The sequence below is a fragment of the Seriola dumerili genome, unplaced genomic scaffold (assembly GCF_002260705.1).
Source record: "Seriola dumerili isolate Sdu_G_001 unplaced genomic scaffold, Sdu_1.0 BDQW01000149.1, whole genome shotgun sequence".
Classification (NCBI taxonomy): domain Eukaryota; kingdom Metazoa; phylum Chordata; class Actinopteri; order Carangiformes; family Carangidae; genus Seriola; species Seriola dumerili.
Window position 1 is genome coordinate 18,726,809 of NW_019174404.1, and position 27,764 is coordinate 18,754,572.

The 27,764-nt window shown below is 41.2% G+C and overlaps 1 protein-coding gene across 1 annotated transcript; it reads right to left on the minus strand.

The window, feature by feature from the left end:
* Positions 1 to 173: 173 nt before the first annotated feature.
* pdss2 (decaprenyl diphosphate synthase subunit 2) lies at positions 174 to 26,870 on the minus strand. Its single transcript, XM_022750781.1, has 8 exons — positions 26,397 to 26,870; positions 19,714 to 19,848; positions 14,124 to 14,322; positions 7,507 to 7,581; positions 5,902 to 6,075; positions 3,925 to 4,056; positions 3,212 to 3,247; positions 174 to 565 (listed from the first exon to the last, which is right to left on the minus strand). The coding sequence occupies exons 1-8, from the start codon at positions 26,642 to 26,644 to the stop codon at positions 410 to 412; spliced, it is 1,155 nt and encodes a 384-aa protein (XP_022606502.1). The 5' UTR covers positions 26,645 to 26,870; the 3' UTR covers positions 174 to 409.
* Between the last annotated feature and the right edge of the window lie 894 nt (positions 26,871 to 27,764).

Sequence of the window (27,764 nt, forward strand, 5' to 3'; positions counted from 1 at the left end):
TAAATTACGTTCTGCCTGGTATGTGCCTTTGCTGATAAGCAAGGTAACAATAAAGTGCCAGGATTTAAAATGCAGCTTGGCGTGATGTTTTCTCCACGCAGGAGAGGAAGGGTATGTATCAGAGGCAACATAACGCAAGACATGATGCTGTGGTAATATGTTTTTATTTCTTCTTTTAATGATGACCATTTATGCATATAGCCAATGCATTTCTGATGCACACTGTCATCCACAACAGAGCACAACAGTTTCTCCAGACGTGAGCCAGCACCTGGCTCAAACGTTCATTTGTCTCTTAAGTGTCGTCTTGTTGCCTCTGCAGACAAAGACACTCCAGGCTGCACATTTAGAAACAGCAGTGTGTGTGTGTGTGAGAGTACGTGTGAGTGTGTGCGCGTGTGTGTCCAGGTCAAAATTTGGTGATGGCGGAGGCGATGTTCTCCAAGGCGGATCGAGCCTCGGAGGAGGGGAAAGCCTGGATGGCCTCCAGAGCCTTGTTGCCATGGTAACAGCATAAGTCCACCGCTGAGCTCATGCCTTTCTCTGACTTAACTGCTGCCAAAAGCTGTTGAGGGATGAAAACACACATTAGTTTGTCATGTTTGTGTCACTCCTGTTACTATCCAGCTGTCAATACAACAAACTGTTAAGAGCCGGAGAAAGTTAGCTCACTCTTAAAGTGGCACAGCATTTTCTTTTTTAATGACAGGAAACCCATTGTATAACACAATCATGTCTGTATTTGTACACTGCCCCTGGTGCCACTGGAGGCAGCTTATCACATTTTACTAGAGGGGAAAAATTCATTATGTTAAAAAAAGATGGCACTATTTTTTTTTTACAATGAGAAGGAAATGCCCCAAATTTTATTTCTCTGCAGGTTCTACTCATGTATTTAATTCGTGAAGGGTTTTAAATTTGTATGTGTCTGTGTATATGCAGCCTGGGATTTACACACACGTCATATACAAGTCATGCAAGAGGAGGAAATGGAAAAAAACATCAAGTCAAATAAGCCCCAACCAACCGATTAAGTTTTACAGACAGCGTGAATTGGAGCGACCCCATGTGCCTCAATGCTGGTGTGTTGGGACATCTTTTCGCTGAGGGCATTTTACATCAGAAATTCTGGAGGTGGAAATCCCCGTAGGCCTTCCCTCTTAAAAAAAAAATAAAAAAGCTGCAAGTGTCGAACTCGGCATCACCCAGGTTACTTACTTATTTTAGAAATAATCCTTGTTCACACACATTTCACAGAGTCTTGCTTTGTTCTGTATTAATTAAATGTTCCCTTATCTCTTAGTATCTCACACTCTCCACCATTTACAGGTTAGGTAACCTTAAAGTTTGTCTCCTTGTTCTTCTGCCTGCTCCTTCTTTCCCTCCAGCCTCACTGTCTTCCTCATTCTGATCTCATCAATACATTAAAATAAATATAAATGAATCATTTGTAGATTAAAGAAATTAATAATTACAATGATGTAACTCAGCCTTGCTGCATGCAATAAATAAAGACTACATTTTTTTTACTGACATAAATATACATTATGTGTTTTACCACAATGAATTAATCTGATATTTTTGTTTCTATGTATGTAAAATATATGAATGACCAATTGTTAAATACTCCAACAAATAATAGAAACTTATTGATTGTTATAAAATGATTATTTCATTACAGAAATTATTTGAAATGCCCTTTTCCAAAAGTTCCAAAGTTTTCATTTCATGTCATCTTTCCCAATGACATTAACTTTTCATGGCGTTGTCATCAGTCGCTGCCACCTCACCTTTCAGCCAATCACATGGACCAACACTTCACAGACTCCTGTGTCTTTCTCTATAAAATCACATGTGAATTTGCCAGCTCACTGCTGCTGTTAACACTCGTCACTCTGATGCTCAGTAAAAATCCAAGTTTACAAGCCGACTGAAACCTGTTAGCTAACAAAAGCAGAGGTGAGCTACTGTGTTTATCTGTAGCAGCAGCTGCTTGTTTCACAGGTACCTTGCCATTGTTGCTTGTTAAAGTTTTTTGAAGTGTAGGATTTTTGCCTTTGGACAATAGAGAGACCGACAGGAAACAGAGGCAGAGACAGATGAACAACATTTCATGATAATAAATTAAGTTTAAATAGTTTAGTAAATTATATAGCAATTAATATATTAATGACTTTATATATTCCACTCTATATATTATTGAGATCACTTTCATAACATTCTTCTTATCTATTTATTATCAAACACTTAGAGGTTCCACATTTACTAAAATTTAGTCTTGAACTTGTGATTGGTCATTCTGTCTCACAGCAGGAAGACAACAGCTGACCTCCTCACTTCTTTCACGTTGCCAGATTTTCTTACATTGTTTGTGCCAAAATATTAACAGCTTCAAAACATATCCAGTTCTATCCCAGCCGGACTCCCTTCCCTCTCCCAGAATAATACATTTCACAACAGGCAAAGTGTTTAAAAAGTGTTGTTGTAGTTGATCTTTGCTGTAAACGTTTATGGTTATTTATCAGACTTAATGAGATTTGTAGATTTGATTTGTAGATGTCAGACATGTACACAGAGTTCCTCGAATTATTATGCATTCCTGTCTTTGTGCTGAATCAAAGCAAAGTTTTACGCTTGAGGACACAAGGTCTTTCTTCACCCCCCAAATTTCATCCCTCCCCCTGTCCTGCTCTCAGCTTTCCTGCTTGTGTCCCCTCTTCTCTCCTTCCCTTCGAACTTCTCCCCATGTCCCCTTTCCAGCAGCAGGTCTGCTGAAGGAGATTCTCTCACAATGCCACTGTCTCAGAGCCTCAGTGTCTCCTCCACAAATAGGCCTCGGTAACTAATCCTTCCTGCTCTGGTTTCAGATGGGACCAGATAACCCCCCTAACACCATCAGACCCCTCCTCTGTAGCTTCAGTCTCTTCTTGCACCCCTATCGCTCCCCGTCTTCCCTCACACATTGACTTTGGAAAGCTCATTTCCCAACTTTGATATAGGTTACAGTGAAAAGACATCCTGTTTCTGTGTGATGGCTCTGTGAGACGCAGCGCCTCTGAGCAAACAGGTGAAACCACTGAAATACAACAAAGAAAAATGGAACTATCTTTTAAAAATATGCCTGAATTACAACACAAAGGCAACAGAGGCTGCTGCAAAGAATAAGAGCAGAGACATTTTGTGTAGATTTTGTACAAATCAGTGGTCTTACCTTTGAGTAATCTGGCTGGTTTCTCAGTGTTTGTGCCTTGTTGAGAAGAGAGACGAGAGAGTGATTATCACCTAAATCGTGTTCTTTGACATCGTGCTCAACAACTTTTTTACTGACTTTTAAAAAGCGTGGTTTGATGAAATTGAACAACTTAACTTACCACCTGAACCATGACCCCCCCCCCCAAAAAAAACCTTTGTGCTTAATCTTCAATGAGAAAAGGCAAATTATCTAAACCCCCTACCTAAACCCCTGTTCTCATACCAAATGGTTGAAAGATGTCATCCCATGTTTCATTTAAGAAAAAAAAAAAATCTAATTTACCATAAATCTGCTAATTTCAGGAAATATGGACGTCTTTTATATCCTGTTTTTCTCCTATGGTTACTGGGGTAGAATTCCAGTAGTTCATGATTTTATGTGTTAAATGTGCAGTTGTTGCCTCTTGAGCAGGAACAAATGGGTGTGTGTTTCACAGGACTGAAAATTCTGTGCACTATATTTCTTTTTTCCTGCATACTGGGATACTTGTTTGTATACAACTTGCAAACTTAAAGATATTTATTTAAAAACTTTCTATTACTTCACCTATGAGCAGTCTCTTATGTGTGTTGTGTATGTAACAGAGCCTGGGTGACTGTCGACTGACTGACACTCCAAAAAGTAAATAAATGTATCCGCTGCAGTGGCGTCATGGCCCATCCTTCCTGTACCTGCTGCAGCTGCTGATGCCATCTCTCCTGGCCGACGATCTGACGGTGGAAAACTACCGGGGCGGCGCTCAAGCTGAACGACACCGGCTCTCCCACACTGCTCTTCATAAACGGCTGCAGGTCAGAGTTCAGCTACAGAAGGGAGAGCACCTTTGTCAGTGAGATTCTTCTTTCTAACTTTCAGGCACCAATTAAACAAACCCAGCGGTGAAAACGGTGGAGCTTACATTGTGCCTACGTACACTCTGAGTGACCCTGTTAATGACCAGCATGATGAGCAGTCTGCTGAAAGACACAGTCTAGCCTGATGAGGATGGTTCTCCTTCAAAGACCTCCTTTCTGCCTCCTCCCATGCTGAGATTCCCTGTAGCCGCTGAGGCCTGCAGACAGGCAGCTGCAGGGAGCCGCGGCAGGAGGGGACGTACTGATATAGCGCTGTGAGTGGGATCATTATGAATGATTTTTACACTAGCCCAGTGAGATACTGCTGAAAACCTCTGAACCTTGAAAATGTTTAAGCATCTGCATTAACATTAAATACTAATGGCATTTTAGCTTTGCAGCAAATCAACCTGATCCCACACTTTTACTGTTCATGTTTGTCCCTAATGTGAAAATAAAAACACACTTAAATCTAATGCACTGCAGGATAGTATCAAAAACCTGCTTCATCTGCGAAGGAATGATTGCATCTCAAAAATCGGTCATTCATCTGTGGAAAGCATTCATTCAAAAGACTTACTTACACTGCTGAACCAAAATAAGGCCAATTAACCACATTTAAACACTGCTGCGTCCTGTAGACCAGTGGAACATGCAGCCAATCAACAGCCTGTTAGATTTATAAGCTTTGATTTAACTTGGAAATAAAAGAAAGAGCAGGGTGGAGATTCAGTACAAAGCATTATTATTATTAAAGCCTCTGAAAAGTTTCAAAACTGAATCTATTTCTCTGTAGGGTTACAGATTCATGATTTAATCGGCAAACTAAAGATTAAGTGACTAAAAGTGGATATTTTTATAATAAGAAGAATCAAATGACAATGTAGAAAAGACTGTGGCAGTGTGTTATGGGTCGTTCATAGTGTTGGACCTACAGAATATTATCACCTGAATCTGCAGCTGCCCTCAGCCTTACAGAGCTTCACAGAGCTTTAGTTTCTTTAGTCGTCCAGCTGCAACTTTACTGTTTTGTGTCACTGTCACTGCTTTCATAGCGTTTTTTTTATGGCCGCAGCTTTTCAGAGGAAAAGCTCTGTTCATTACCTGCTCAGCAGCAGACACAGTTAACATGCCGTTATGCTTCTTCCCCCACACCTTTCCAACGACGAGTTAGGAGGGGCCGCTACAGAAATGGTCTGACGGTAACTTTCCGAAAACCAGAGGATCCAACATTCACACTGCGATTGGCCAGCTGTGCGGAGCTGAGGAGACTGGCTTTGAATTGCTCCCTCTAGCCCTCTTTGTTCATTGATTACATAACTATCTGTGGCACTTTTCTTGTGTGCACCTGAATGCAAAAGTATCAATGTCTTCCTGGAGATACTGTCTGAAAATGTGCTGTTTATTAATTTAACTATGAATATTGTGCCATCACAACTGTGTGGGCGTGGTTTAGTCAAACATCCTTACAACTGCCATGAACTATTGATGGAAATGTTACTGCACTTACAGAAATATGTGATTCACAACTCACTTTAAACCAGTGAGAACAACAAGGCCAGAAACAGAAAAACAGAAATCTCTCATGTGAATTAACGAAAACTTTGACAGAAAACAGTACAGGACCCCATCGCTCATACTAAGAAACTATTTGAGAAAATAGATTTTCATGGCCTTTAGACCAAGACATACGAGAGTGATTATCTCAGGGAGTAGTCCACCTTAGTGGCACTTGACCGTTCTTGATTGATCTCCCAAAGACTAACTTCACTGGTATTTGGTGCTTGGTGGGTGGGACACTCAGATGAGACTTACCTTGTGGCCTAGTGATAGGTGCTTGCCGTACTTGTAGGCCAGTCTTTGGGACTCCTTGTCATGTTTGGCGAGCTCCATCGCAGCTTGACAGCTCTTGGCTAGCAGCGCCCCGTGGGACAGGAACGTCTGCTCCTCCCAAGTCGCCACGTCGACGCCACCGGTGAGACTATTCTCCTGCAGAGCAAATAGTGGCAGAGACACCGCAGGGCCTGAGCTCTCACTGCTCCTACTGTACAACTTCAAAGTTCCCACAGAGCACCTCACAACCTCTAAATCAAAACAACCCCTCCTTCTCTGTGATTTCATTTTTCAGCATGTAATTGGATGTGCACCAGAGAGTAACAGCAATTTAACACAGTATTTCCCACAAGTTCTGCAGTTATTTGGAACAGAGGGAAGCTGGGAGAGGGACGCACACCTAGAAGGGGAAAAACACACTAGTAGCTACACAAACACGTTCAATATGTTATTTTATGTCCAACATAAAACATTATTAACACCACACGTTCACTATAACAAGGTTAAATACTGTAGACCATCTCTGGACAAATTTGGTGAGACACAATGTAAAAGTCTTGATAGCAGAGAGAACACCACACTGTAAGAACTTCATCTAGAATCTCCATTAATTAATCCTCTAAAACTTCCAGAATAAAAGGTCAACAGAGGAGAGTCAACAATGTGTCTGTGGCTTTTAGCTCTGACTCCAGTTGTTCCTACTGCAGATGTAAATCTTTTAAAACTGGTCACAAATTAACCTTTTCATTCTTGAAAAAAAGCTCAAAACACTTCCAGAAAGGACAGGGCCCGGGAGGTTGAAGCAACTGTCACTCTAACAGGGGGAAATAGTGTATTTGTTGGGGACTATTTCCAGAAGAGGATTAATCCACATTAGTTGCATTAGTGAGTGTTAGCACAAGGGAAGTGGGGCTGAGTCAAAATAAACTGCAGTGTGTGTGATAATTGTAATGAAGGAACATGTCAGCCACTGCAACAGTGTGGCTCTTTGATGTGACATCTTAAAATACTCTGTCAAATCTGAGGTACGCTTTGGCTCTTATAGTCATTCTGACTTTTTGGTTGTATAATTTAAAAAGTTACCTTTCAGAGGAGACCAGGGTAATGGGTTTAATAAAACAGGTTGAACAGTAACCTTTCATTATTTTCGGGCTGGTGCACAAAAATGCGGGTGTCTGGTGACAGGTTAATAGTTTTTGGGTAACAATGAAGCTCTATCACACAGAGGAATAAGCTACATTAGACTTTGGATACACAGACAGTTTTTGTTGGAAGGATCAACTCATTGTTGGTTTTGAATACTGAATATCACCAGTCATTTTCTTTAAATTACCCCTATTAAAAATACCTACATTTCTATATTTTGAATTTATCTTTTAAGTATATCTATCAGCATATAAATCACTCAGAACTGCCTTTACGTATTAAATGTCCAGACATTCATATACAAATTCACTCCAACAAATGTTAAAGGTCATTTTTTTTTGTTATTTTGTTAGAAAATTATGTAATCTGACATACTTATTCTTTTCATGAAATCACTTTTCACTGCACCGTAGATCTATAAAAGTAGAACAGATACGTTACCTCTGTGTTATTGGAGTTTTCATAGTAGATTCCTTGAACTAAATCACCAATGGCGCTGGAGATCAGTTCAACAACCTGTTAAACACAGAAAAAGGGGGAAAAAAAGCATCAGACATTTGGCCTAAGATTGAAATCTTGATGCGTTAACAGGACGTCAGAGTCGCATGTTTACACACCGTCCTCTGTTAACTGTTGAACTGAGAGCAGGGACAAAGCTGAAAAATAATACATATAGGCCTATATGTTCAAATATAATAATACGACAAAGGTGGAGCCACATTCCTCATTTCTATGAAGTAACACACAAACAGGTAGAAGTTCAGCCAAGTGAGCATGGATCATATTTTGAACCAAAAACAGTCAACATGTCCGTCATGTTGAAGTGTCCTTGGGCTCGGGTAGAGAACTGTTAACCTGCTGCCTCATTACAGATCACTCTGGCTAACAGCATTGATTAGACTCCTGACATGTGAATGTAAATGAGCTCGATCAAAAAACCGCCACGCTGCTCAGTTCACCCGTGACATTTGTAATTAAAAAAAACCCCTGAATTTCCCCTGATTGAAGCACGAGCAACCAGCGCTGGTGTCTGAGCAGCTGGTTTGGTGAATAAATCTGAGGTGAGACGAGGACTGGAAACCAGGTGAACTGATGCAAACTCAGCTGCTCATTATCAGGCCGGAGGGGGACCTCCTGTTGGTTTCATGATGCAGATCCAGGCTCGCTTTCATTCATTATACTTTGTATTCATAGAGAAGATCCAGTGGAGGGGGCCAGATGAGGAGCCTGTCCGGTCTGAGGGGCTGAAATGGAGCTGACAGGCAGATGGTGAGACCAGAGAGCAGAGGGGTTAACAAGGTTTCGGAGTGATTATCTGACTTCAGGGTCTTCTTTGCTCTCCTTTTCTTCTAATTGATAAATTATTTGAAGCTTTATTTCACTTTGGACTTTTGCATATGGAAATGAGTTTATTAATCTGTTGATATTTACAGCCTTTACAGAAGGGAGGATTTCTGCAGGAGCAGCACAGGAAGCAGAGTAATGGCAAAAAGGAAAATGGGCTTCAAAGATGAGGAATAATCACTACTGTGATGTGTAAATGAATATATATACTGTACAAGGAAAACATGCTGCTTTCAGGTTTAGAGAATATTTACCTGCCTACCTTAAAAAGCTTTTACAAGACAAAAACAACTTTAAAAAAAAAAAAAAACCTGTACATTGTTCCATTGTGAGATGTGGAGGTCTGAGTTTTGTTCAAGACTGCAGTTGCCCATTTCCTCTTACAGGGGGCATGCATGACTACATTTTTGCTTACAGAAACACGACCGGCCCCTCATCAACCACCAGATGAGAGGCTGCATCTTTTCAAATCATTACTTAAAGGCTGGTTTTAATGAATGAGTCAAAATCTGATGTCGATCCCTCCGTCCTTCATTCACACCCAGACCAGCGTTGCACCAGGGAGCCGAGGCCACGCCTGTACAGTTCAGATGAATGAGGTTAAATTTAGAGCTCCTTCAGCTCAACCTAGACATCCTTGGTGCATCAGGAAAGTCTGGTGACGGTGGCTGCCCAGTCAGCCTCGCAGTGCCCTTTAGGTAACTGAATCCACCAGGGGAAAATATTGAGGAAACCCGAGCTTCGCCCACAGACCTGGAAGGACAATGTGCCTACAGTATTACCAGATGTGGTGTCTCTGCCCGGCCTGCCTTGGGAAGTGGGGGCCAGTGGGGGTCTTTTTTTGGAAAGTATCAGATAAGCTCTCCCCATGCCCCCCCCATACTCCATTCCCAAATCCAGCCAGATCGTGTTTTGCCGACAGGTCTGCGAGGGGGGAGAAACCGGAGCTCCATGGTGAGATTACTTTACAGTTTATACAAGTAGCAGCATAGGTTTCCTCTCAAGGCCACGACACATAATCTCCATCGCTGTCTCTGCCTTAAAGGAAAAAAAAAAAAGGCTGGTTTATGAGAAAAACTTCGAAAGCTGCAAGAACTCCTCATCCGTCACCCCGTGTATTAAAAAGAGGTGGCACAGTGACCACACAGGCTGGGGGACCAGCCACCGTTTTAACAGACTGTCGGTTTGCAACTCAAGTTTAACACAGTCTGAAGCTGTTATAGGATTATAAATATCAGAATCAGCAGATTTTAATGAGTGAAAATGAAATCTTATACAGCCTTTACTGCGTTTGGCTAGAGGTCATTCTAAGGTAATACCTGTAACAATATGTTTGTATGCCTTTTTTTTTTTTTTACAGAAAGAAGCAGAACCAGGTTGGATGCAGTTTTTAAAACGGGACCATTGATTTTACACGAGGTTCAGTGAACACATCACACGGAGTACTGATCAGCCTGAGAAACAGTACTATAATGTCAGGGTCCAATGAAAGATGCTATCCAGTTGCATCATGGGAAATGGAGGATGCAGTGTTGTCTCTTCTCTTCTTCGGAGTCCTCTAACTTAATGGAAGTGAAACATTAAATGGCTGTTTTATCTCTTTAACTCACAACTAACTAAGTGCAGTCCTGGTTTCTATGATAGTTACAGTATTTATCATCTCTCCAGTGCTTCAGCTTAACTAAAGGTGTAAGCGATAGTTTGTCTCTTCAGTTTCTGCCGACAGACACAAAGGCTGATGTCATGTTAATCTGTGCAGAAACAGTTTGACTTTATGTGATGAAACCTGTGCCGACGCCCTTTCTTTCACTTGCCTCCTTGTCCTATGTCCAACCTTTCCTGCAAACAGACTGCCGTAAAAACGGTCCCCACTTGAAATTCACTGGAAGAAGTTATCCGAAAAAAAGAAAGTCATAAACTCAAATTCCACTTATTTGTTCGCTCTGGAGCTTTTGACCAAGCCACACTGTCTTTATCAACAGATGAAGTTTGTGTAGATGTCACGGAGCTGCAGGTGTTCTGAGCTCCTCTGTGTTGAGCTATTGGAGCTCTCTCCGTATTGACGATAACAGTGATGCTTAAAAGGTGAAATATTGATATTGTGCTAATAATACATATATGATAATATCATGATGGCACATGTCAGGCCTTATGGATCTGTTGTTTATCAGTTCATCCTCTTGCTTTTTCACTATCCATTAACTGTAACTTCATATGCTTTTGTACAGTTATGTTAGTGACTCTCTCCACTTCCCTACACTCGTGTCTGAGTCCAATTTATGTGCTAAAAAAAAGACACAAAGCACAATAAACAAAGTTAAAGATGAATTTGACTGATAGTATTATTGGTTTTTTTATTATTTTCCAAATTTTCTATAGATATTGTTACACATTGTTATTGTTGAATTCTTTTCCCCACAATAACTGGACTAGGACATGTTCATGTTGACTTAAAAGTTGACTTTAGTTGACAAAAGTTGTTTATTCTGTCTGCTGATAAAGACCATGTTATGTAGTTGAAAGTTCCAGGAAAAGCAAGTAAGTGGACCTTAAGTTGAGATTGTTCTGTCAACCGCTGTTTCCAAGGTTAAGTAAAAAATAAAGGTTCATATTATATCATATTAAGCAAAATTTATAATATTAAAATGTTATAAAATGATATTTCAAAGATATCTAATGCTTCTGGATGTAAGATCCCATCCACATCCACGCAACAGGAAAATCAACTGTATTATACGGTATTTTTTGTTTAGGTTCAATTACAAACTGGGGCCAAAAGTCAACATGACCTGTGAGATCAGGTTAAGTGAACAGGACTTTGGGAACCTCCCACCAGTTTAGAAACTCTTGTTAAAACAGGTCTCATCCCTGTGACTTCAGCCGAGCGACTTGTCAGTGCTGTTAACAATAATCTAATAATTGATAATAATATAATAATAAAAAATCTAATTTACCTCCTTGCTTGAAGAAACATGGCTGAATATGAGCATCTGTGCCGGCTGTGGTTTGCCCTAGGTTCGTTTTGTTTTGCTAACCTTTTCAAACATGAGTAACTGCTGAATATCAGATGTCTATCTCCTCGTTACCCTTAAAAACTTCCACTCTGGAGACGTTTCCTGTGGCTGCTTCAGATTACGTTCACACTCCTAATAAACACCGTCACAGAGTTGTTTGGGCATTACTGTGTTTGAATGACATTGTTTTCACCTTGAAAATGAACCAAACTAAAGTAACAGACGATGCTCCAAACCTTGATGCAACTGGTGCCAACTTGAATGCCTTACATGTGAATGTGATTAAATCAGAATTAAGCTCGAGTCATCAGCAGATCCGCCGTCATTTCATTCTCAGTGTGGTTTTTCTCCATCTTCCAGGGAAACAACAGCATCATTTCCATTACTGTAATTTGTAGCTGAACCACAGAGTGACAATTATCTCTCATGGTACTGCTGCACTGACAAATCCTAATGAAAGCCAATTACCACTGTAAAGGAAAGGCCACACCTTTAGAATTATCTTTAATTTATAAAGGAAATGTTGGATCCTTAGAACTCCTGCTATGTTTCCTAAACAAGATGCACCATGATACCACTCACATCATATATTTTTGGGGTGGGGGGTGGGGGTGGGGGGTGTCTGCCATAGAGCAGACACAAACCCAGACTTGTGTGTGCTGAATGAGAAGCAGCAGGCAAGGCGATAAGGGCTGGACCGGCTGATGGGGACATCGTGGGGGGAGAGACGGTTATTTTGATCCACTTAGGGCGACCGCATTCTGACAGAGCAACGTGGTGACAGCATCTGTCAGCAAGAGGTTACCGGGCGATGTAGTAGATATGATCTGTGGTGCACTTACAAGACCACCGCCACACACACGTCCAAAACTGAAAACTCAATAAGAAGGATTCCCGTGGTGTACATGTCAATGGTGTCTCCCGACCACGTTATCGCACACACAAAGCAGACTGTACGCCATCAAGTGTGTAACTGACTGAGGGACGGTGACCTGATGTGAGGTTCTGTCTTTTAATCTAACATATGCTCCTGTAATCACCTGCTGTCTGACAGGTTCTTGGTAAAAATGCTGTGACACAGGAAGAATGGTGTGTTTTTTATCACCAGTTTGAATCAAACTAGAGAAGACCTGTGTAGTTGGTATTAACAGTAATTTTCACCATGGCTGAACAGATAAAGCAAAGAGTGCCACCTACAGAAACTCCAGCTAACACGACATGAGATCGACAGCAGCAGTTACACCACCTTCCCATCCTTTCTGGCATGAGACACCAGCCACGAAACGCCTACGCTTGACACCTCGTCACAGGTTAGAGACATTGACGAGTTGTGACGAGACTGATGTTTCCTCCTCAGACTGTTTCGTTTTAACTGACTTTAGAAACCTAAAGAGGTTCCCAAGTTGTGATGTCCCTCGGGTTCATACTCAGCTTGGAAGAACTGCTTTTAGCTTCTTTGCACCATCCACCTGGAACTCACTACAAAGCACTTTATAAATCTATTTGGTCATTTTAGATTCTTAATCTATAACCTTTCATTTCTGTTTGTACCTACTTTAATTGATTCTTGGCATTACATTATTTATTAATTGTGTTTATATGTTTGTTTTAATTGATGTTCTTCTTTTAACACTACTCCACATCATTAAAAATGAGGGCCTTGCGCTCAATGATTTTCGAGTTTAAAGGAGCTATTTGTAAGTTTTACTATTGTTTTGAGTTCAGCATCAAACTTGCTGTCTCCAGCAGTGGAAAGCAACCCTCTTGTTTTGCTTCTATTTCTATCACGTCTTTTCTTCAACTGAAGTTAGCACGCTAACCAGATAGCCCCAGCCCGTCTCGTCACTTTCCAGTAGCAACTCACTGTAGCCTCCAATCTACCCTGAAGACGTAGCGTCGCTCAGAGTGCGTATCATAATCTATTGTCTTGTTAACACGACAATGGCCAAAGCTCTTGTCAAGTGACAATCATCACCACCTGCTCCCGCCAAAAAAACACGTTTGGTGGCAGAGAAAACTTACAAATAGCAACTTATACCTAATAATAATGATGAGGTAAGTGATGTAAGTAAGTGTGGAAGACAGTGGGATGGCTAACCTGGATGACTCTCCACAGGAAGATGACTTCCCCATTCTTAATCCCAACAACTAAACTCTGATTGAATTGTTTCTTTGACCAGTGAAAACTGCCATCAACGGACATAAGAACAGGCCTGTTTGAATTGCTGAACAAAGCTGAGATGTTTGATGGTGGTTCAGGTCTGGAACCAGGATAATCTTGTTAATCATCTTGCGACCCCCTCAGATTTATCCTGCAGCCCCGTTTTGGGTCCTGACCCCCAGGTGGGGAATCAGTCTATACTGTTTAAGTGAAAGAGGATTTCTGGGATGTGGAATGCACATCACAATAATGCATCAGTAATTCAGACAAAATAAAAACATGAGGATATCATATAATAATATCCCATAAACTCCAGGATCAGTTGGACTCTATATCATAGCAGTGGTGAGATGTGGAGTTTGGATGTGGTGTGAGAGAGAGAGAGAAGATGTAGTGACGCAAACTGACACTGATATATGTCAGGCTGTGTGGACACATTAAGACAGCAGTGTTTCTAATTAATATCTCTGATGTCAGGTAAGATATTTCTCACGAGTACAGTTAATTAATGTTACAGTTAACTGTTAATGGCGGTGTACCTTAGTGTTATTCAGCTGGGCCAGTCCCGTACAAGCGTTGGCTAGCAGGAAGTCGCCGCTCAGGATGGCCATCTTATTCCCAAACTGCATGTCCTTCAGCGGGCCGTCCGACACCGTCCACTCCTTCAGATTGACTATCCCACGATGCACCAGGAAGGCCGTGTGGATCAACTCTGTGATTTCTGCCAGGTTCCTCTGGCTATGAAACAGAGGGGGAAAAAAAAGGGTAAATTTTAAAATCACAGCTTTTTTGTCCACAGCTTTTAAGAGAGGCGTTCCCAAGGCTTGACAGTTAGAGAGCTTTTTGACAGAAACCTTTTCATTGTCTTTATGCTGTTGAAATCTGCAGGTTTGGCAAGGTTGAAAATTCATTCACAGCATCATATACAGGTGTGCTGACCACAAAGTATTCAATCAGAACAAAGCACTTACGGGTTTTCATTTCATCCGTCAAGCAAAAGGGAAAAGCATCTATTTACAACAGAATATACAACATTCACATGCTCGGCTCTTGTCTTTCGTTTGACTGAAATATACAACGCTGCTCCGAACACAGACCGGTGGGATCCTCACAGTTCAATCAAACTCTATCTGAAATATTTACTGACAAGTCAACTTAAAGAGAAAATTACTGCGCATTTAAAAAAATAAGAGATTTCTCCAATTTTGCTTCAAAACCGTCAAAGTCACAATGATCGTACGTGAGGGCACAATGTCAGACATCTTGCCACACAGCGTGTCAGGGGTTGTGTTTTTAAAAAAAAAGAAATTAAACTTATCATTAGCAAATAACAGCTATTCTTGATTATGAGAGAAAAGACATAAAAGTGGTCTTTGAATAGAGCCTTTCAGAGCAGCCTTAGGGAGGATATAATCAAATGTTGATTCAGTCATTGGTGGGGGATAATTAGGCCCTCTCCATATGGAGGGAGCTCACCACGCTGCGACAGGAGGGATCCATCTAGACAGGGTTGGGTGCGCTGATAGCCACTTACGACCTTCTTTCAGCCGCTATGAGAACCTGATGAGCCGGTTGTCTGCCTTGCGCTCCAACCCCTTGCTACACACACACACACACACTCACACATACGTATCTTGTAGCCAGGTAATTGCTGTGTTCAACATCAGCATGGAAAAGATGTGATTAAAATTCAATAATGTCATCTATGTCGCCTCTCAATCACTTCCATTGTCTGGTTGGTTTCTCTGCTTGGTGACGCAGAGCAACTACACATGAGAGTTAATAAGTTCGGGGTTTAAATAAGAGGAAAGTAACAGGTTGACAGCTGTGTGCGTTTTCAAGGTGCGTCGGAGTGATGGCTTCACTTGACAGGTTTCAACAGGTCGACTCGTTACAACAGAGGAAAGTGAGAAAAAGCTGTGGCTGATTTCACGTCATAAAACAGCATTTTAAAATTTACTCCAAGTCCAAGGTCAAGGAAACAAAAAAACAACAGCATGAACAGCGTGACTGAGACAAACATACATCTACTTACAGTGTGGTTCATATCAAGACTCCACTGTGACCATCTATCAATTACTCAAACAACATTGATAAATAATCATTTAAGTTATTTTTCTAACAAATACAGTGGGAAAAAATCCATTGGTTCCAGCCTCTCACATGTGAGGATTTGCTCTTCTCATTATAATTGAATCTGTTCTGGACAAAACAAACAATCTGATGACGTCTTATTGGACTGTGGGAACTTGTGGTGAACATTTTCACTACTTTGTGACATTTCATAGACAAAACAATTTATTGATTCAATAAAAAAGATAATCAACATAAAAATAATTGTAAGATGCTGCTGTACATAAATTCATGTTCAGGTGCGCAGATGGAGTCTAATCTAAGTTGAGCAGAGATTCATATATAATTGCAGATAATGGCCTTAAGTCTGAGACATTTAGCTTCACTGACCACAGCTTATTATGTCGATGTATTATTTTTATTTCAGAGTAGGAGAGGGCAATATGGATACAAGGCTTTATCTATCCTCTGTCCCTCTGCACAATCCACCAACTTAAATAATAAATAGACAAATCAAGAGCCTCTAACACACGGGCACAAAAATGGTACAAATATCAAACGCAGTCCTGGTTATTGATTTGAAACATTCCCCACAAAGGCCTTACACAACTAAAGATAGTAAAATGGATAAATGGTTAGGATTATATCGTGGCTGCTTTTACCGTCCCATGATGGTCAACATATGTAGGAGACCTGCCTTGACAGGAATGAACCAATATGAGGAAACACACACCCTCTGATCTACTTTTAAATTATGAATTTAAAGTATTGAAAAACTGCACAAAACCTCCAAAATCTCAAATCAGTCAAACCCTGATGCATGTACTTCCCAAAGCTGCGCCTCCAGTCTGGTAGTCCTGATCAGTAGCAGCGGAGCTTGGGGAGGAAAAAGGGGGACAAGGGGGCCAGTGTATAAATAGCTTTGGTGCCCAGTTGCATAGCAACCGATGCCATCTTGCTGAGGTGTAACGCCCCTCACCACGCCCCTTGTCCTGACTGTTCTGTTCCATTTTCCTCCCTCTGCAGTGTGCCTCGCCATCAAATACAGCCTTGCAGATGTGAGTGCGTCCCTGTGTGTGCTTTAAAGAGGTGGCCTGTCAATCAGACGGCCTGCGTGATGTGTTCAGTGGCATGGCTTTCATCTGTCACAAGAAATTAAGAGGTGTGGTGGCTACAAGTTGGACTACCTGTGAGCATGTCTGTGTTTCTATCTATCTATCTATCTATCTATCTATCTATCTATCTATCTATCTATCTATCTATCTATCTATCTATCTATCTATCCATCTATCTATCTATCTATCATGGCGGTGCTTTGGTGAATCATCAGTGTCAGGCAGCAGAGTGGGAAATGCTTTACAAATGCTGCCTGTCAGTAGGGAGGAGACTATCCCCCGGAGGTTTCAATCACCCCCCCAAACCCGCCCCACCCCGTCTCCCTCCATCCTTCCATCTCGCCATCAGCAGAGGTGCTAATGAGCCCAGGAGAGGTGGGGGGAGTGCCGGGGGGAGAGAGAGAGAGCAAGATAGTGCAAATGAGGTGATCAAGTCATGCTGTGTGTGTGTGTGTGTGTGTGTGTGTGTGTGTGTGTGTGTGTGTGTGTGTGTGTGTGTGTGTGTGGGTGTGGGTGTGAGGGAATGCTGCATGTTGGATTCAGTGATCCAGTGTCACAGTGATGTGAGCGGCAGGTTGTGACATGAGGTGAGTGTGTAGGAACTCGTCCAGTTGTGAGACACGACCTGCCGACGCGGCTCGGCCTCTCAGCCTGAACAGGACAAGACTTCAGCGCTACCATGACGCCTGGTTTATTCCAATTAGCTCTAATATTAGGATGTTTCTGCACAGACACGGCTCCTCTACACACATGTGCCTTGTGGCAGCCAGCGGAAAGAAAGGAGCCTTTCAGGCACCCAGCACACAGCCACGCCAAACACAGCAGTCACTTCTGGAAACCACTTGGCACACACCCACATCCCTGTTGTGAGCCGCATGCTGGTAGACGCTGTGTGTGAGAAAGCCACAGAGGACCTGAGGGTGCTACCTGCAGCATTTTAACAGCAGAACATTAATACCACATTTAACACTTTATATCTTAATATGTATTAAAAAAAATCAATTAACGTTGGAGTTTGTAATGTTTATTCGAGCCTGATCTGAATACACTCCACTCACGTAACATACCTGCTGCTGAGAGAGAGCGGGGAGGATAATTACGCTCTGTAAAAGTCCCAAAACACGAGCAGAGCAGGAACGTGAGGGCAAAATAACGAGATATGACATTGAACGCGAATGTGCACAACAAGCGCTCGTACACTCACACACAGTGAACTTGTGATGGGGAAGCAGGCAGAGACGGTCGTTACCAGTCATCAGATATTGTGGAAGTCCAAACACCTCGTACAAGTTAGAAGAGCCTGAGCATATGACAGCGTTTAGTTACATTTTTTTTTTTTTAAATGTTGTCATGTATGAAAAGACCTAAAATGAACACTGTAAGCGGACTACTACTAATATGAGTGAATTATTTAAACAACTTTTGTCTAGGAATGATTCTGTCGCGAGCTTTCTGATCGGTGGTTTCCACTGCACTACAACACGACTCAAGAGTCTCCAGCCACGCTCAGCGCTCTGTGAGGCTGTAATGCTCGTTGTAAAGAACTCTTAACCGAGATCCAAAATGTGATCTTTGAATTCAATCATCAGCGAGTCATGGAGGTTGGTGTCGGACTATAAAAGCAATCAATTATTGTTCAGGTCCTGTGCTTCTGCTGTTGATTCAAACATCTCACGTTCTTTAAATCTCAAAATACAGTCTTTGGTTTTTAATAGTGAATCCTTCAGGTTTTTATATGAGAAATGAAAAGGGATTTTATTGTTTATTTATTATTCACCACTATAGTCTATACATCAGTAAGCGTGTTAACATATTCTAACACTTTTTAATTAGCACTTATTTTAATTAGCTCTGAACACTAAGTACAGCTGAGTCCAAAGGGAATGAATTTAGTTTTACAGGTTCCGAAAAATAAAAATTTTGACAGGATAATTGCCGTAAATAAAAACTCACCAAAATGATTAAGGTTCATCCTCTGAGGACCACAAACGTCAAATTTCATGGCAATTCATCCAGTAGTTATTGAAATATTTCAGGCTGGAACAAGGCAGTGGACAAAACGACCGACCAAGATTGCCATCCATAAAGTCACACCACTGGCTAAAAACAAAAAATTAAAACTTAAATCCTGCCTTGTAACTGTGGCTGTTTTGCCCCCATGTTTCATCGTACATCACAAGATGATGTAGTGCCTCATTTACAGGAATTGATATGGACAATAACCACAGAGGACAGGATAGAATTACCCTCACTATTTATCCTTCAGCAGGCATGTAACACGGACAAAAGTGGCATCGCCTTTCCTGGTCTGCTTGCCACGCACATTTATGGCTCTACCGTGCAATGCTACACGTGTTTTTACTGCCCACTCTTTTCTCCAAAAGCAGCACATACATGAGAACTGAACTCTGTGGAAGGCAGGGAGTTTGCCTGCTAATGTGTGGTTACAGGTATGAACTATTATCTGTGGATTTGAATTACCGGCTTGGGTTTAATTAAACCAAAGAAGTTGCTTGGTGTAAACCAGCTGCGGTATGATAAAGTTATAATTCCTAAGACGACGCTCTATGACTGTGATTAAAGTTGGAAGACACCATTTAACACTTAACAAAATCCTCAAGGGCATAATGACTTTTATACAATGTTTTGCCAATTAGCTCCTGTGTTACCACAAAAGCAATAGCAACCAATTACATTTTTCACAGTTAGGCAAGCTTTGGGGAATTTTCTGCATAGGAGGAAGATTCATCAGTGCAACCTGCTGTTTTAGCTGATGATGCTTTGATGGATCTTTAATGATGATCTTACTAGTAATAAGCAAAAATTTAGTACAATTATAGTTATAAAGTCCTTCACTTGTCCCCCGACTCAGCCTAATAAAAACAGTGCATACAGTCTGCCTGAACCACCAACCCAGTGTCAGTTATGTCAGGTGATTTACCTGGGGTAGATGCCGCTGACCATATCCTGAGCCAGGAGATCGGACGCCGCGTGGTTCGGCCCCGCCGCTTTCGACATCAGCAGGACAATCACACCCCTCATCTGAAGATTGTTCCTGTTGTCGTAGACAAAGCCTCTGCAAAGACACACCACGAGCAGACAAAAATACAATGAGCCATATATCAAAAGCTTATGATTTTATATTAATCCCATTTTTCTTTCTAGTTAAATGGTTAATAAATGGTAAATGGACTGCACTTATATAGAGCTTTTCTAGTCTTATCGACCCCTCAGAGCACTTTTACACTGCAGGCCACATTCACCCGTTCACATACACATTCCTTCCACGCGTACAGCACTTCTACCACACACACTCTCATACACTGATGGAACAGCCATCAGAGGCAATTTGGGGTTCAGTATCTTGCCCAAGGACACTTTGACACGTAGACTGAAGGAGCCGGGGATCGAACCATAATATATAGTTGCTGAAAATAAACATCTTTCCCAACACCCCAGGGCTGAACAATTAATCGAAATATTATCGAAATCGCAATCTGACCAAGTGCAATACCAAAATCACAAGAGCGGCAATTTTTTTTTTTTTGGATAAAGGTCAAATGTGTCACAACAGACCACAAATGAAGCATTGTGATTCTACAGAGACACAAGCAGCTGTGCAAATCCTGTTCTCATGATGTATATCGCCCTCTTTTAATCAGCAATGCTTAAGAACCAGTAACAGATTGATAACAGTCATATGCAGAGTAGAAACTCTGCAGTTTGAATAGTGGATGTGACACTTTACTGAGCCTACACACTGTTTGCTATACAATATTAATAGCTTAGTCTTGCACATCAGTTTAATGCTACTTGATCTTCGTGAGACAGAGTTGAGATCATAGCAGTTTATTAGAGATCATTTCCATTCTGTTGAATGAAGATCTGGAGCAATAATGGAACAAAACAATATTAAACTGTACAGCAGGTTGTGGTGCAAAATCAGAATGGAAACTGGGAAATTGTGCAAATTAAAATAAAATAATAGGAATATACTGTATATATGATCAGTTTTGCTGCAGAACTGTTTTTTTTTTTTTTTTCTTTTGGGCTGTAGGTCTCCCGCCCCCCAGCCAACAAGCTCCTGACAAATTCACAGAAACACATTCCCACACGCACACACACACACACAAAGACACACACAGTGCGCAGTGGTAGCTGCTTGCGTGGTGGGCAGATTAAATATCTTTTTACTCTCTCAGGGGAGCAGTTAGACAGAGCACCTCTAATCCTGTCCCTATGGGAGCCCCTTGTGCCATGAATCACGTTCTCGTTAGGGGCTCCGAGGCAGACAAGCGGCCACGCCCCCCTCTGCTCGATGCCCAGACACAGGCCTCACCACCCCACCACCGACTCCGAACCCCCACCTCCACCCCCACCTTCTCTGACCCACCCCTGCACCACAGGGGGAGGTAGAGGAACTCGAGACAGACTGGATGTGAGAGATAGAGCATGAAGAGAGGGAGGGGACGGAGAGAGATGTGAAAATAGAGGCCAGACAGAAATGTGAGAAAAGATGACAGAAGAAATATGTAAGTGTTTCACAGTGTTCTGGTGCTGAGAGGAATGCACATTCCCTGAAGCCATGTTCCTTCCCCAAAAAACCCAAAGCTTTCACATAAAACACCTCACGCTACGTCCCCAAAAATTTACGACACAGCTGACATTATGTAGCCTGTGAAATTTATTTATGGTCACTCTAAATTTTTACTCAGTTGGAAAATCGTGGCTATCCTGGCGCGCTGATGAACGCAGCAGCATGGCCTGCTGAACAGAAAACGGCTAGAGAGCAAAAAAAAAAAAAAATTATGAAGCTGCTCTCCTCCTGGGGAGTCCGGGTAAGCCAGTGGCCTGAGGGTGGCAGATGATTAATATTTATGTCACTATCCACACCAGCATACATCAATCAATCACATCCGCCCTCCTGCAAAGGGGTGGTGCAAGGATGATGTGGAAAAAGAGAGATAGTGAGGGCTACAGGGAGGGAGAGAGGGAGCAGGAAGAGAGGAATGGGCTGCTGTCATTTTAAAGGGTTGTGAACAGGTCACCACGCCTTCTGCTCTGCAATTGCAGCGCAGGAATTCAGGAACTTTAGCCGTTGTACGCAGGGGCTGGAATTAATGCATGCAAATGTATGACCTCACATGTGTGGTGTCATATTGATCCTCTGTCTTTTTTTCCTTAGTAATGAATGAATGAATGAATGTGTGGCTGCACTTTTCTTACGGACAGAATTTATGCATCACATTCACCTCTGTGTGCAGGGCAGATACCTTCATAGATTAAGATCATGATACGTTTAAGAATATTGACCAACAGTTTGTTCCGTTCTCCAGGATCTGATTCTCACATTTCCAAAAAGAAATCAATCGTTTTTTACTCACCAACAAAAAAACATGCTAAATATTTGCTGGTCCCAGCTTCTTAAGTGTGAGACATTACTGCTTTCTCCTGTCGTACCTTGGACTCTGCAATGTGATTAACTTATTAATGAAGATTTCAATGGGCTGATGAATGAATAATGAAAATAATAGTTGGTTGCAGCCTTATTGCCAAATGATAAATGATACAATATCTATTTTAATATTTAAGGGCATTCATTTTATAGATCTAGAACCTCTTTCACTGTCGGTTTTCAAAAACTGGCCCGGGACATTTTGACTTGGACTGGCCCACCAAAACCCATCTTGAGTCACACCCTCACATACAGCCTGTGTCACACATCATGTAGTAAAAAGAAAAAATTAATCTTGATGATTTGTAAAATACATGAAATACACCAACTGGTAGATTAAACTGTAGTTCTGTTTTTCACTTTCCTCTGTAGTAACTGCTACAGAGAGCGTGAGACTAGAGTTCAGACAGGACAGTACAGCGGTAAATACAACAGTAATTGTGGTAGTTTTTCTCCCTTCATTGGATCTTTATGTAATAAAACTGTAAAATATTCTTCTGATCTGAGCTGATCTCACAGACCTTGAGTATATTAACGAAGTTGTATAACACTGTCCTCCTGAATAAACTCAGCCTAGATTCCTGTTGTCTTGTACATGAGGGAGATGACGGCCACACAGAGCCATGTGCAGCCAGCTACACAGGGCTGATCACCAAACATTGCTATCAGTCTGCGTCTCTCGCCCTTGCAGCCCAACATCCAGTGCTGACCACCGGTCGCACGTTACTTAAATCAGTGCTGTCCACGTACATGTACATTTAAGACTGAGATGATGACAAAAAAGACCAAAGTGATATATTGAATATATGCTATTGATAATATACTCACAAGTTAGCTAGCAAGAAACTAATACAAAGTACATCTAATGTCATCCTTGAGTTACCTCAGCCTTGGGCCTCGGGTTCGATGAGGCCGACACAGTGCCCTTGTGATGGTGATCAGTGTTTTGTTTTACCAGCACAACAGATTTGCGAGATCCTGCCTGCAAGTCGTGGCTGAGGGAATTGATTTACAAGGATTTATGCTGAGTTTTGCACCACAATGAGTAATAGTAAGTAGTAATAGGTAAACTGAGTAATAGGTTATAACAGCATGAGAAGACACACTGTAGTCACAGTCAGCGCTCAGTTCAGTTTGTCTTATGCTAAGCAACAGTTTAAATGCATAAAATATTCTACATAAAATCTTCCATTGCTGGTGTTGCCAATGAAATTCAGGTTTAATCGAACCACACCAACAGAGTTTTGATCTGAAGGCAAATTAGCTGTATGTGAGCGGTAAACTGTTAATATAAAGATATTTCCCAAACTTTAACTTTGATTGTTGCTTTTTTAATCATAAAGATTTAATGTTAAAGAAAACAACTTCAGCTTCGAAATCAAGGTTCCATGAGCTTTAAATCAAAAAGTCAGCACTGTAGAAAAGAAGACACAATGTTTTGTGAAGATGTCAAGGCTGCACATTGGAAAGTGTTTGGCCTCAGTGTTGCAAGTGTTGTCGTTGTTGCAAATAGCTCTGGACGTGGTCAATCAAAGGACTAATTTAGTCTCATCAACTCTTTCTTTTACACTACAAAGCTGTACACGCGCTGCTGTAAACTGTAGTTTCATTTCAGCAATTTCAAGCAGGAAGACTTATGGAGCATCAGTTAGGGTTAGTCGTCATAATGGTCACCATATGGATCAAGGTACTAAAGGTCAAAGGTGAGATTGCAAAAAAGCAGCAGTAGAACTGAATTCTAGTCTGAGTCCACCTCTCAAGGACTGTCCTTAAAGCAAGTAAAGTTTCTTCTCCTGGGCTGCAGTCCCCTCGCTGTAACTCCACACTTTGGGGCAAAGTTAGCTGAGCTGCAGTTTTTGAGAATGAAAGGAAAGGAAAAACCGAAACCCAACTCCACGAGGGTCTGCCTGTCTGCTGTTGTGGATATTTTTATCTGCCGCGTGTCTAAGGCAGAGACACAGAGGGAAATACGAACCAGCCAACCCAAGCTGACAGTGAGGAGTCAGACTGTCAAGAGGTCTGCTTCCCCCCTCGCCACCCCCGCCCCCTGCTACAACACCCAAATGGATTGTCATATCAGATTTAGGTGTATAGGTTATTACACCCTTGGGCTCCTGTTTCCAACACGACCGTCTGCATGGCGGGATTGAGTTTGAGGACTCTCTCTTCTCGTTGCTTCGTTCTCAAAGTTCCTGATTTTCTCTTGATAAAACACAAGAACTCAAGGCAACTCCTACAATAAAGTGGTAGAAGAAGTGTAGCTCCTCCTTCATCAACACACAATTGTGGGTTTGCAGTTGCTTAACAGCTCCATTAGCTTTGTGGAAACATAGTTAAATATAAAAATATATGCTTGGTATGGCACAGTTTAGAACTGAGTCATCTAATCAAGCTGATTTACATCTACACAGAGGTGACAGTGACACAATCTTTTGCCCTGGCCTGCAACAGGGATGAATATACATTAAATATTATTATATAAGTATTAATCAAATCACAATATTTAACAAACAAACTGAGAAATGCTGTACAAGTATTAAGAGCTGCATTTGCATAATGTAAGCAGAAGCACGGGTTTGAACAACCTGTCATTCTCTGTGTTTAAAACATATTTGGAATCTTTTTCTGAAAGTGAAGAGTAATACAAAAAAACTCAATTCATCACTTTTCGTGCTCCTTTTATCCACATAGACCAAATTCAGAGCAAAAATACACTTGAAAGTTCCCAAAAGTGGCCTCACTCTCCTTGTTAGTATGTGTGCAGTCTGATTAATTTATCTGTTGAAATCTTATCGGTTTTATTTTGTTTCTGTCTAGAGGGAGTTTTCCATTGCTTCTATCCATGCTTGTTGCTCAGGCTCACATACTTTTCTTGGTACTTGTTGTTCACTGAAGTGACTACAGTTGACATGACATGGTGAGTCGCTACTTCTCATCACAGCAGGTCACACGGTGTGGCTGTAAGTATTTACATGATATTCTGAGGTGTTTTTGTTTATAGTTTATACGGGATTGTAACTTATTTTTTCTTCACATCTAACAGCCAAATGCCAACATTGTTACACACATAGTCCTGGATTGACACATCAGTCTATGAAATAACATGAAAATAAAGAACCAGGAAGCAGCAGGCTGTACACATCCAATGCATGTAATTAAGAATCAAATCTACTTTTCTCTGGCATTCTTGCATTTTACGTGTCTCCTGTGAAAGAAAAACACAAAATGCTTTCAAATCCCACGACTCAGCACCGAGGTAATGACATCAAATCAATGAAGTCTTTCACTACTGCCTCAACACCATGATACCGTCTGTGCTGTCTAAGATTTGTGTTATGTAATAATGAAGCTTGAGATGAGAAAGTCCTAAAACATAGTACGAGCTGTAAAATATATAAAATTTGTGTTCGACATATACAACAGCGGCTGGATGTGAGGAAACAAACATGTCCCCTCTGTCTGATAAAGACCACAAGTTGTGTGGGTTTTAATGTGTGCTAACATGACAAAAATTACACACTATCTGTGCAAAACTCAACATTCTCCTCAGCATAGTATACACATGGAAATAAACTTAGAGTATGATGCACATAGACTAGTTTTGAGATGGTTAGTAAAAATAATACACACAATATCACATTTTGACAGCAAGCAAAAGAAACATCAATGACTGACAAAAATCTCATATTGATCACTGACAACTGTTGTGTACCCACATGTAAGGGGATACTATGAATGCTGCAGGCGGGGTCAAGTGTGTTTGTGTGTGGGTAAATATTGTAAATATCAACAAACAATGAAATGAGTGCTGCTGGGTTACATAAGTATTAGTAGTATGAATGTAATCATCAGTACAAATTCTCATTAGTAAAAATGAGAAGTATATGAAAGGCACAAACTAGAGTCAGCATCTCCCTCCAGAATTATAAAAGGGGAAAGGTTGTAATTTTATTTAAAGAGAGTGTCAGTTACTGGATTGTATTAATGCCAACATAGAGTGATTAGATAATAACATGAATCTTCTTTAAAAGTTAATTGCCTATAGTTGAAGGTCTGCTGAGAGAGAGTGGTGTTTTTTTGGCAGTTTTTTTTACATGAAGTTTGGTTTGGAGTTGACTCCTTGGAGGAAGTAAGTAAAGTATAAAGCAGTGTCTCTTCGGCAGTGTTACCTCGCAGTGCTGAGTAACGGGTGCTGCGTCCCGACCAGCTTCCGGACGTGCATGGCAACATTACTGAGTTCATCACTGAGCAGGCAGCGGAGGCTCATGAAGGAGGTTGGATATCCGACGATCTTCTCTGCATCGGAGACCACTTTACTCCAGTTTGAAGGTCCCGAGCTGGAGAACAGACTCAGCGTCCTCTGTCCTCGGCTGGACAAAGCTCTGCAGGAAAGACGTGACCATGTAGTTGGAAGCATTTTCTCTCTGTTATGTTTCTTCTACTTGGAGACAGTTGCCATTCAGGTACTCGCTACCATGTTAAAAATGTATCACCAGATTCAGTCGCTTACGTTGTGACGTGTTATCTACAATGCCACATCTGTACTGTTTATAAAACGTATAATTTACTATCCTAACACAGCTAACATAATGTCATTGTGAGACTAACTAGCTGTGTTTCACAACACACGACCTGACACTGCGAGCCGCCATCTTTACACACGTAATACGTTACGTCGTAAAACGTAATGACGGCTGTTGCCAAATTCCGATACGCCCCGTCTCTGGAGATCACTTCCGGCCAAACTCCGTTCAAAAATCAAAGAGTTTCACGTTGTCTTGTGTTTTTGTCAAAGGTCCGCAGAGCTAGAACATGACATGAAACCATTATGGTTCTTTTTAGTTTCGTGTGCTTTATTCAGCACATATAAGATTTACAAAGCAGAACTCCAACCTTTATAATCGGTTCACACTTTTAGTCATCACTGGAAACACTGTGATTGTGGGAATACTAAGTGCGTCAGTTATTTTTCTCTTACAAGTCTCTCAAGTTGTGAAGCCATATAAACATTTACTCACCAACAACAACCCGGTGCTGCCACAGTCCAGTACCTGGTAGCTACCTAAATCTTATCTACTGAGTTCACATAGAGGGATATTATAAACATATTTCAATGTTTAAATCAAACTTAACCACCACACACTGAGATGACTTTTACTGAGAGCTTTTAGACTTAAGTTGTTCCTGTGACCAACCGGCATCTGACAGCTCATATTTGCTGTGCATGGGGTGTTTTGTTCAATATTTGTAGTTATTGACATTTTCTAGGTAAGGAAAGAAAACTGTAAGTCAATTAATATAACATTGCACTGATGTGTACATAAAGTTAAGGATAAACTTAGCAAAATGCATGGAAAAAATATCAATTAACCATCAACATAGGTATTTTATACCAAACAGAAACACTGGCATCAGCCTTACACAGCATCTGTGGTTAGGTAGGCTAATATAACATATGTTGTGTGTTTGTATTTCCAAAGCCAGTGAATCAGGGCAGCATTGATCTGGGATTTGATGTTGATGTGTTAGTAGTGTTT